The 12,068-nt window shown below is 38.2% G+C and overlaps 1 protein-coding gene across 12 annotated transcripts; it reads left to right on the top strand.

Annotated features, from left to right (window-relative positions):
* The first annotated feature begins 286 nt into the window (after positions 1 to 286).
* On the top strand, positions 287 to 11,435 carry LOC149220265 (YCF49-like protein). Of its 12 annotated transcripts, none has more exons than XM_089384720.1 (5): positions 287 to 861; positions 978 to 1,051; positions 2,018 to 2,049; positions 2,176 to 2,244; positions 2,506 to 2,715. In XM_089384720.1, exons 1-5 carry the CDS (start codon positions 473 to 475, stop codon positions 2,698 to 2,700), a joined length of 759 nt encoding a protein of 252 aa, XP_089240846.1. In that variant the 5' UTR covers positions 287 to 472; the 3' UTR covers positions 2,701 to 2,715. The 12 variants fall into 12 exon arrangements, with proteins under 12 accessions (XP_089240846.1, XP_089240848.1, XP_089240852.1 ...); XM_089384722.1 differs by lacking the exon at positions 2,506 to 2,715 and adding an exon at positions 11,159 to 11,435 and having other exon boundaries at positions 289 to 861; positions 978 to 1,056; positions 2,176 to 2,281; XM_089384726.1 differs by lacking the exon at positions 2,506 to 2,715 and adding an exon at positions 11,159 to 11,435 and having other exon boundaries at positions 289 to 861; positions 2,176 to 2,281.
* Positions 11,436 to 12,068: the final 633 nt, after the last annotated feature.

A 12,068-nucleotide genomic window follows, 5' to 3' on the forward strand; every position in this document is an offset into this window, starting at 1 on the left:
CTTGATAAATCCAAAAACACTTGATAAATCCAAAATTAAAATATATTTATATTGATAATTACAAGTATATATATATATGTATATGTACACTTGATAAATCTAAAATTAAAATATATTTATATTGATTAATTACAATATATATATATATATATATATATAATAACCCTTTTAAATAAAATTTGTTTATTTTTAATTACTTTTAAAATATAAAGTTATGATACATATATAGTATTATATTTATAACTAAATTTGAGATTAGTCGTGGCAAAGTACAAATTTCACATTTTGCTTTTAGACTGAGCCTCTTGTGGTGAAGATTGCACACTTGATTATCATAATACTAGAAGGGACTGTCATCCTGCTATCATCACCTTCGGGTTGAGCTCCGTTTAGATATAATCCATTTTAATTTGAATTGATTCAATTGGAAAACCAGCAGTGGCACATTTCATTGATGGTGTAGATATGCTCAATGGCATCAAGTCTTGCATGTCCCTTGGCCTTCTATACGAATCTCTCTTCATATCGAATCCATAATAAATTCTGCATCAAAAACCACACTCAAGGCTCCAACTATTTACAAATTGTATGCAAGGAACAGGAAAATCATCCCACTGTCAATGCAATTAACAAGTCTAGCGACTCCAAGATCTGGTGCGCATTAACTTGCGTAGAAACCCACAGGATACTTGGCCTTGGGTTAGGGACTGCCACATTTTTTTCATTAGCTTTTGCAGGAGATGCTTTTGCGGTTGGGCTGGAATCTCAATGGGAAGCTGCAAAAGCTTTGATTGCACAGGAACCCAAGAATGCTTTGTCTTTGCCCACATGGGTCATACACGTTTCCAGTGTTGTGGAATGGTACAATTCATTATCAGCTCCATTAAGTCATATACTTCAAATTTTAGCAGAAATTTGTATGAATGTAGTTGTAAGAGACAGTGTGGCCTTGTGGGTATTGGGATAATGTGGTGCAGGATTGTGGCCATGTCATTGGTTTGGCAGTATGGAGATAAGCCAAGATGCCAAGCCTGGAAAGGACTCTCCTGGGGTATGGTACGTTCTTCTATCTTTTTATAGGTTGCTACTCAGATGCAATTCCCTATTTTAATTTCTAATGTATGTATGGTTAAGTTGACGTTACATTGGATTTTATAGGGCATTTTTATTTTCTTTTCTCTCTGATAGGTTGTTCATAATTCGAAATGTTTGACAGGGAAAATTCAGTAATGCAGACAGATATTCATAATTGTATGTATTTCATGAGCGAAAGAAATCCAGTTTAATAGGGAGAGATATTACATGGCGAAAGTGTAGTCGAGTATGCACATAGTACACGAGGGTTCAGGTTAATTATGATAGTTTTGTTTCAAAACTGGTTCAGATACTAGGAGTCCCGTGACTAGTCTTACACGCGCAGGAATCTTACGGTATGATGAGCTGAGGCTATCCACAGGGAAGCCTTTAGAATTTGCAAAACAATTGCTAAGTCTGAAGGAATGGCGAAAGTTTCAAGTGGAAAAATCTGGTAGTGGTTAGCGAAATGTCAAGTAACAACATATAACACTTGAACTTTAGAGTGAATGATGAGAAACCCCACAGACTCCCATTCTATGTACCGAAGTGTTTAAAATACAAGGGGCTTTCCAAAATTCCTTTGGAAATCTCAATTTAGGTTTGGGACATAGGCATCAACTGCATGGAAAGTTGAAAATATTCATGGAACAGCTGTGAAAATGTTCATGGGACAGCTTTGAGATTCTGAAAACAAGTTACAGGACAGTTGGACTTTTGGGGAACATTTCTAAAGCCTCGGTGAATAGAGTGAACAAAGCCCTGAAACTGTTCTCGCCCAATAATAAAATTTGGAAAGTTTGAAAGCATGACTCATGAGTGAAATTTGGTTTGTGGACTTTATTTCATACGTATTTGTGTTTACCGTGGCCAATTGACTAAGCTTTCGCTTGAGACAATGTTGATTTGATCCCACATTTTAACTTAGTTACATTGTATGCAGGTTATATACCTGGAAAGAAGGTATCAATTTCAGTTGAGTAGATACAAGCATACTATTCAGTTACCAAGTTGAACTCTTTATGTTTCTTTTGGCTTATGAATATGTCAATAGGATTTTGTATGCTTGCCCCTTACACATGTTGTAATGTTGTCATTCAGGTACCTCTCCTTGGAGGAGCATTGTGTGCATGTACATGGCATTTCTTCTATAATGCTGAATCACTCGAGGTTAGTCTATGTTCATTGTTCCACTGTGAGAGGCAAGGTGCATTCTACAACCCATTATTGAATAGTGTAGAGACCCTCCCTACGACAATATTTTTTTTCTTCTTAACACCCACCGACATTGGAAACTCAAAGATTATTAAAGCATTTACATTAATGTCCATCAATTACAAAGCATTCCACATATCATTTGTTTTTAAATTCTATTAACCATAGAATCTAGATACAACAAAATCATGTAATAGAACATCATGAATACAACAGGTATCGTTCACCCGGAAAGGAGATTCAATCTTGGCCTTGCCGCTACTTGCTCTCCCTTGCTATCGTCCAATTCCAACTGTGAATGTTGATGTGCTCCGACCGAATGTTAGTGACCTACCGGTTGACCTCCCAGCCTACTCCTCAGGTACTCTTCTTCACCGAGGACCCCCAAGCTACAATGGGGCTATACAATAGAGGAAGTGTGCTAGCTGATAAAGGTGAACACTCCTTGGCATCAAGAGTCCCTTCTCGAAAGACCTCCACCTCACCACACTCACTATAGCTTGTAGTCACTCACAATGACAATCTCATCCATCCTACAATAGAGTAAGCAAAAGTCCCTTCTCCCATGGCTTGCCCCTTCTTTTATAAGGGGCTTCATAGGTGACACTTGGCACTTCATGCATAATTAATTATTTTTATTAATCCAAAAGTTTGATTATTCACCCACCCATGTGTCACCCTCTCACTAAGGCTCTCCAAAATTATTTACTTAAATTTTAATTCAAAAATAATATTTTTCCTCACCCCAACAAGACTCCCTATTTCTTCTCCTAGTTGTCTCTTGATCCCCCTTTTCTACTCCTTAATTTGTGTTCATTACTGAAGTCAACTGATAAGTCTCAGATTTGGTCCCCTAACTACCTCCTAATTTAACTCAATTTGCCTCTTAGATGGATATTCTTATGTTGGCTCTTGCCACATGGAGGTTCTCTAAATTTCTCTAATTTAATTTATTAATCTTTATTTTAATTCACCACCCTCTTTTCTTAATGAAGTTTAACTATTTTAGGATTAATCTTTATAATTAACTCTATGTCCCTCTTCCCCCCTTTACCTATTAAAATATTTATGTACATTATCTACCTAATATTTTCCAACATGGAAACGGTAGAGTTCTCAAGGTACAATATTTTTATTTTATCCTATTCTCCCTTTACCCTAAGTGTTATTCTTGATTTAACTGCCTTGGTTCTAACTTCATTTACCACCTGACATGAATTAGTAGGATTTTCATATCTTGATTATATTTAGTAGTTTCTTTTTGATGCTAAGGGTGCCAAGTCAGTCGTGCCCTTCAAGAACTTCATTTGGAAGTTCCAAAGGGTGCCAAGTTGGTCGTGCCCTTTAAGAACTTCCCTTGAAGTTCCAAGGGTGCCACACCGCTTGCTTTTCAAGCATCTAGTGACTACGAGGGGAAAATCTAGGTGCAACAACAAAGACCACTATCATCCCTCGTGTTGCCCGCTATAGTGAGACTAATGGTGTTGGGGATCAAGGAATCCGCCTTGATGCGCGCCCCCTAGTAAATCCTTGTGAGCGACCCAATTTGGGACTTGCCCCCACGACATCGTGATCTTCAAGGCGAAGGTGTCCCAACCCTTCCAACTCAAGTCATGGCGGGAGTGTTAGCGGGTGAAATCAAGGACACTATCTCACTCCTCCAATGCAGCTCCATCTATTTGTACAGCCCCATCACCCATGTGTGAGTCATTCGGCCAAGCAACTAACCTGTGCCTGCAACCACTAACATGTCATTAGAATTTATAGCAAGATTCAAACTGAACTTTAAAATTTCAAAGACAAAATATTCAATTCCATCAAACCAGATGTTGCAAACTCATCACATGCGAGTGCATCTGGTGGTTTCCTGTCATACTCGATAATCATCAGTAACAATGTTTCACAGTGTTAGTCATTGACATAATAACATATGTTAAATCATCAACATGACATAGTCATCCACATCGTTATCTGTTGTGAACCAAAACTAATGTAAGTAGCCAACATAATGAACACATCCATCACAACTATCATCATCATAACATCAGTAGAAAACATACATATCCATCAAAGCTATCATCATCATAACATCAATAGAAAACATACATATCCATCAAAGCTATCATCATCATAACATCAGTAGAAAACATACATATCCATCATCATCATAACACCAACTAGGAAATAACACATCCATCACAACGATCATCATGATAACATCAAATAGGAAACAAACATTACCATAACATTCACTAATAGTAGAGTCAAGTGTCCAAATCCTCAACCTGAGGTCCTCAAAGAATAATGTGTGAGCCTTAAGGCTAAATCAATGTTAATGTCATATCAAAGTTAGTCAACTAGAGTGGGGCACTAGAAAGAGGTTGTAATGTTCGTCCAATGTAATGTTTGTCCCATTTGTCTGTCTCAACATATGTTTTTTCCAAGGAAAAATCATAATTTTATTAATGAAAACAAAATTACATGTTGTAGATGCTCACTGAGCATTCAGCCAAACCAGTTGAAACTGGTGTTGAAGAGACAATACATAAAAAACTACTCCAAAAAGGAAGGAAGCCGGTTACCCTTTTCTCCCTTTCTTCTTTTCTACCTTCTGCCATCCTCCATGATTTGGAGTGGTCATTACGAGTGTTAGCTGTTTCTCTTTAGTTATCCTTGTATATTCCTTATCGAAATTTGAACTTTCAGAAACGTGGTGTCGTTTGAATCCTCATGTCTCTTTTTCTTCAGGGATCTTTTCTGGCTGCATTGTTGGAGATGGGGTATCTGTTGCTTCATGATTTGAGCCCCCATCTTTCCCATTTTCTTATGGATTTTGGGTTACGTCATTGGTGGGGGACCAATTTCCTCCTCATCCTCTTCGTCTTCGGACTGCTATTCTGGAAATTTCTAGTTTCTTCCTTGGTTTCTTTTTCCTTCTTGGCTCTTTCTTGGCCATAGGACATGTATTTTGTAGATGTCCTGTTTGTCGACATATACGACACTTGAAAGCCGTATTTTCAAAGTCTAAAAACTGAGTCCAACATTGTTTGTTATGTGTGAAGAGGATGCGGTCCGACAAGCCTTCATTGAGATCCATCTCCACACAAATTTTAGCGAAAGTGTAGATTCGTTCTTCGACTCTTTGTTTATTTGTCTTTATGTATCGCCCTATGAGATTCCCTATTCCTTCTAGCACTTTATGTTGCCAGAAATGAAGTGGTAGGTTGTGCAGTCTAACCCAAACCGACATTCTTGATACCACCATTGTATTGGCATCAAAATCTGGGAACCATGGGGTGACAAAAAGTCCTGCATTACCCCAAAAGCAGGGAACCTCTCATAATATATACTCTCATGTCTCCGATGATTCAAACTTTATTATGAAGAAACCCTTGGAACATAGGTGAATCTCACATTTAATTGTCGAAATTGTGAAAATCCACTGAAATAGATCCATTGGTTTTGGCCAGAAACCGTTGAATCTGCATATGACTGCTTGAGATTCAAATGTTGTTCATAGATCATTTGTTTCTGAGATATCTACAACCAATGCTGGGACTTGATTCAACTACTCCACAATATAGGGTCTGAGCATATTGAGAGGCTGATCTGTTTTCGCCGATGCAATGGATTTCCCTTGGAGGACGTGTTTGAATGACATACCTTCATTTACTGGTCCCTTATTCAACTCTGATCCTTTGGAACTAGACCCAGGCAGTCCCCCCCTCAACCTCAGATTGACAAAGATTGTAGAATTTCGTTCTACGCCTTGGCATGGGAGCAACATTGCATTTTAAAGAGATCTTCCTACACAGATCAGACTTTGCATCTCCAATGGGATATCTGTTCTTTTATAGATTTCTCGTTTCAGATCCAATACCAAGAAATCCTTTCGAACCCTGATAAGAAGAGTTCTGCCATCAGGAATCTTTGCACAAATTTGAAAGGAGTCCTCTGCTTCCAGTTCTACTTTAAGATTATTATTTGAACACCTCTCTGTCAGATCTGGGCATATATAAGGCAGATATGCAATTATTGGAGCTTCAGCAAGCCCATGCATGTCCCGATCTATGTATAAGAAGGGTGATATCCTTGCAGGAAGTAGGTTGAGGGCTCCAATTAAAATATCACTTGAGAACTGCTGTTCCAAAAACAGATTTGCAAGACAAAAGACTTGTCTGTGATCCCCATGCTCCCGATCTATAGTAATTGTGTCAGATCTCCAGAGATCATCCATCGCATGAAGAAGGAGATCCAGTTTGTTGTTGCAACAACCCGTCTCTCGGCAGTGTGCTGCATCATTAAGTGGATAAAGGAAGATTATAGTTAACACAGGTTTCGGCATCATATCCAATAACTCGTCATCGTAACCATAAACATCAGAGAAAGCTTCTTCTTTAGGTATACCAAGGCCCCACGCAAACTGACTCATCACTTTAGGATTGGCTTCGAGCGGAATCTCTCGTGTAGCACCAGGTCTTTCAGATACCTCCATTGTTGTAAACACACTTGAATTATTGTCTCAACATATATATATATATATATATATATATATATATATATATATATATAATGTTGATTTTTCCTTGGCACTTTAGAATCAGGTCTATGTCTAAAACACAATCATAAACATAGTAAAATGCCACAACACAAGTACTTTACACAGAGAAAATGTACAATGAATCAATGTAGTACAAAATAGATTTTTCACAACCCAAAACTTGCTTGTATTACTACTTACAACAAACATAGGGCTTCTGTACGGGGATCATGGCCCTTACAATCAGCTCTGATACAAGGAAAAGACTAGGGCTTGATGTCAACAATGTATGACAATCAAACTCCCCTTGAACAAGACACACTTGACTTACTTGTTGAAGGAGTGCTTTACTTAGCCCTTTCAGTCCAAATACCTTGAACACCTGGCAGGTCCTTTGCCACCTCTACTGCTACTCACAAGAAGGTCTGCAACTTCAGATTTTCTTGTATCTTCAGCTCATCAAATATGTCTCTATCAATCCTCCTGTTGCTCCAAGAAGACTGAACATACATCTTCACAATCTGCCCTCTGGCAACCTTCTAGCTGCTCCCAGAATGCCTGCTATTAGGGTCTTCACACACAACCCTCTTATCACTGATTTGCCATACCAAATCTATGAACTGGGGTACACACACCAGCCCTCACACAGTCCTCCAAGATGACTGATCTAGGGCTCATATGGTAGCCTCTTAATAGTGATATTAGTCCTCTAATGTCACAGTACTTGGGCACCAAAGTACTGCTGTTCAACACTTCTGTTGACAGCTGCTCCACTAGCAACAAAACTCCATTAACATTAGCCTCTTATCGCAACTCTCCCACAGACTTATCACACCTTCGGTCTTCCCTCAGACTTTGATCATATCACAGGCATGTGGTTGCCCTAACTCAGCCTGCAGTAGCCCTCATCCTTGGCCAAACAAGCCCCTTTTCCCTGCGCTGTGACCTGACGCTACTCGGGCCTCTCTGCCGCAACCAAACAGGCTTTTTGGCCTCCTTTCCTAGCAGAATAGGCCCTCAGCCCTCCTCCTACAGCGACAGACCCTTGGCCCTCCTTTGATCTCGCAGAACAGAGATAACTCGACCTTGTTTCAGGTCTCTTCTCAACAGAAACTTGGCTGCCTTCAACAAAGAAGCATGATGCTAGACCAAACGTCCACAAGCTCGACTAGATCACAAGAGAAGACAAACATAGATCCTTCCTTCAACTCCGGCTTCACTTCTTGAGGAACTCGATCACTTGGCTTGATGACTCCTTGAGCTATGTTGCACTTGGATGATACCAAATGAACTCCATTTCACCTCTACTTATAGTAATCTTATGTGGTGTCATTCTCCACGAAGGGTCATGTCTTGTAGGCCAAGCTGACATGAACCTACGCATAAAAACCCAACTAACATTAGAGATAAAATGATTTCCATTTGATTTTTGCCACATCATTGAATCCCTAGGTACCCCTCAGCCCTTCAAGGGTGCTCCTCATGCAAACAATGATTAAACAACTATTTTTCACCTTGGCCTTGCGCCCACAACTTTGGGTACAAAGCCCACCACTTGGGTACATTGCCCACGAAGCTCCATTTTCGTGGGTCAACTCCACACAAACCCAGTACCCCAAGGGTTGTGGGAGTACCTCCCAAGCTACACATTTCAACATATAACACTCTAGTACTCAAATCATATCAACCATGGGAAGAAGATGAATCTCTAAAGCAATTTTTTCACTAGAAGGGATATACCAAGCATTACTCTCTCTCGCTCTCTCCATCCACACACACACACAGATATATCACCACGAGATTGGTATCTCCTTTTTTTAGTCCCTCTCAATAATTAATAGACACAATGTTAAGATAGATCTATGCTGGTGCATATTATTTGGAATATTGAGAATATATTGCATGGTGGGCTCTGGAGGATGATAATTTAAAAATTTAAGGTGGGAAAACATGAAATTCCATGAGACTGAAAGACAATGATGTTCATAGGCTAGTAATGGCAATAAATTTTGAATGGTTTCTTGGTAATTGACTTTTGTTGATTGTTTAGTTTACAAGGATTTCAATTTGAATTAGACATGGGTAATGTAAAATTTGAACCATAGCTCTTTCATTACTTTCTATGATGATAAAGAGAGGATAAAAGGAACTCATATTTTCAGGACAAAAAGGATACACGATCTTATTTAGATGGCACATCATAGTTCTCAAGTTCTTTGCTGTTCTACTTTCAATAGCCACCTGAGTAGTTCACGTCATAGTTACGGGACAAAACTATTTTGAAGAAAACACCAATCTATGCCATTTCTTTTTATTTCACCATATTGATTCGAAAAAGCTGTACAACCTTCAAATAAACATATAGTATTGAATTATATTCTAGTTTCCTCCCTTTAAAGATTTAAAGTTGATATTTGATTCTTACACCCTGAAATATTTTTCTCAGCTCCTCAATTGCTTTCGATTTTGGTTGTCTTTTAATTTTTCCACACTTGAGGCTTTCTATACAGGTGTATGAACTTCTCCCCATCTGTAATACTTTATACTTGTGCTATGTCGACATTCTTTACATGTTTGTTCATTTTTTTAGGCTTTATAAGGAGCTCACATTGCTTCTCCAATGAATCCTAATCTAATAAACTAAAATAAAATAAAGTAGAAAACTGTTCACCCAAAGCATGGAAGAACATGCCAAAACAACCAAAGACTACAACACAAATGGGATACAACGTTGTGTAGTCACAGAGAGTGACACAAGATGCATTGGTCGGACATTCAATCTGTAGAAATCACGAGGCATAGTCTAAGAGTGTCATCTAGAGAATGGCCAAGGCTGAGGGTAGCCAATAGAACAATCCTCGATAGTAGGAGATTGCTATGTGCTCTCTTAAGAACTACATGGATGGAAAATGGGATATGCTGGAAAAAAAGGGGGAAGGAGAAAGTGGGAGGAAACAAGAGACACAGGGCTTCAAATTTAGAAAATGAAATTGGAAATTAAAGTTTGTATTCTAAAAGATAAAATTTGTGTAGGGGAAAGTAGTTGGATGGAAAAGGAAGAAACACATAGAAAAGTAAAAGGAGGAACAGGGGATCAAGTTAGAAGGGTTCGAAGCCTTAAAAAACTACTACATTGGGATGCCTTCCCAGGGATGGGGGACTGTTGTCCCTTGCATCCTCCATCATTCCAGGACCCAGGTACTTAGGGATATTGGGCAATGCTCTCAAGACTAAGTGGTGATGCCCTCAAGATCAGGGGACATTTAGGGAACATCTCAGGTAAGTTCAGGTAATTTCTGTGTTTTGGCTCTTATGGACTGCAGCCATCACATAGCCTATGGTTGCTGACAATTTTTAATGACTCTTGAGCACTGCAGCCATCACATCCCGTACTGTTGCTGACAAGTTTTTACTCCCTTTTTAATAATTGGGAAAAAAGGCCCAAAGGACTGTTAAACGTAGTTCTACTAAGGATGTAAATACAGTCCACTTTTTTCCTTAAATTCGGATCCCCATTAGCATTAGCATAATACACTGTACATTAGGGACCCTGGGAGCATAAGCATAATCAACTAAGAACATCACTAGAGGGAGAGAAGCCTAACCTCGTACAAATTATCAATTAATGAAAATATAGGTAATTAATGGGATGTGTTGCTTGGAGTAGCTCCAACGTTATGATGACTGGGCAATGCACCTGAGGTTCTCCATTGTACATAATTTATTTGTATGAGATTTTTCCCATGATTGACTTACACATTTCAGTTAAAGAAAGAGGTAATGTCCACCCGCTGTTGTTAATGAGTTGAAAGTAGAAGTTCACATATTTGTGGATGCATTATTGTGAACAAAGATATCAAACAGTTAATCAAATATTTGTAGACAAAGAGCTCCAAACATTGCTTATACAACATACTCTCTGATTATGGGAAAATGAGGAAGATTGGCAAATATACTGGATGTTTAGATGCATGGCTGATATACTTCCAAATTTCTAATTATGAACAAGAAATTTTAAAATTTTACAAAGCATAGTCATCTAAGGAAATTTGGTGTCTATAATGAAACATGCTAGATTTGATAACAGAGACTGCTCTATTATATGGTGGACAACGTAGGAAGTCATTATCTTCCCATCCATTATAAACATTATTTTACTGAAGAATTCCATCGAAATTAGACAGAGAGTGACGACTGTTAAATACCTGGGCTTTCACTATACTGAGGCAGTCAAACCAACATCACTGATTTGAACTGTGAATATCTAATTCTTTCATATCTGATCTCTTTTATTACATTCATCCTTATATATGTGCATTTGTAGTGCAGATTCTGGTGGCGATACAAGCTGCATTGACTCTCGTTGGTAATTTTACTATGTTAGTGGCTGCCTTTCGCATTTATGATTCAACTAAAGGAGGATCTGAGACTTCTTGAATGACTATATTTACCATGAAATCACTTATATTTTTGTATCCTTTCATACAAAAAGATGCAGGAGACTCCAGTCCCGTTGATGGATTTTAAATGTAGTGGTCAACAATGCTCATTCTCTTTGACAATTCATGATTATAATGAAAATAAGCATCACACTATTTGACCTTCCTGTTGGCTGCTTTAGCATTTCAGTTTTCTGTCTGACTATCTGTTCAATGTTCCTTGCCATCGTCAAATCTGATAACCTTTTAATTTGCTTCTTTTTGACTGGTGTTAATTTGAATGGATTTATGCTTTCTCAAGAATGCATATATGCTTTGCACTTCTCTGTTTAGCCTTATTTATATTCTTTTTACTGGTAAAGAGCCTGCAAAGATGTTTCTCATTCCAGGTGGACTTGCTGTTGTTAACAAACATGTTTCAGGCTTTCATAGAAGATTATCTGAAATAAATGAAGTTCAATTTCTTGGTTTATTACAACAGAGTGGTCTCATACATCAATTTGGTGTTTGACTTGGCCGTGACCTTAAAGATAGATTATTATTATTTGGTTTTAAAGTTGCTAAATATGTAAATATCTTTACATACACCTTAATTATCCAATTTTCAATAGATTTTTTACTTTACATTCTTTATAGATGTTTGTTTGTCATTGTTGTTATCCAACTTATAGGATCTCAAGCCAGCCTCTTTCTTTAATTCCGCATCTTTGAAAATTAGTGTGTACATGGCAACATATTGGGTAAATATTTGAAGTGTAGACATATAAGCACATTTGTAGGACTGAACTGCTGATGCAAGC

This window comes from Pinus tabuliformis, chromosome Q (assembly GCF_031772625.1).
Source record: "Pinus tabuliformis cultivar Carrire ecotype Pingquan chromosome Q, CPIR1, whole genome shotgun sequence".
Lineage (NCBI taxonomy): Eukaryota > Viridiplantae > Streptophyta > Pinopsida > Pinales > Pinaceae > Pinus > Pinus tabuliformis.

Bases quoted from the DNA above. Each gene is read 5' to 3' on its own strand.
- LOC149220265 (XM_089384720.1), top strand. From the start codon at position 473: ATGGCATCAAGTCTTGCATGTCCCTTGGCCTTCTATACGAATCTCTCT. The intron at 2,050-2,175 runs GTTGAGTAGATA...GTTGTCATTCAG, and splicing joins GAAAGAAGGTATCAATTTCA to GTACCTCTCCTTGGAGGAGC. The intron at 2,245-2,505 runs GTTAGTCTATGT...TGAATACAACAG, and splicing joins ATAATGCTGAATCACTCGAG to GTATCGTTCACCCGGAAAGG.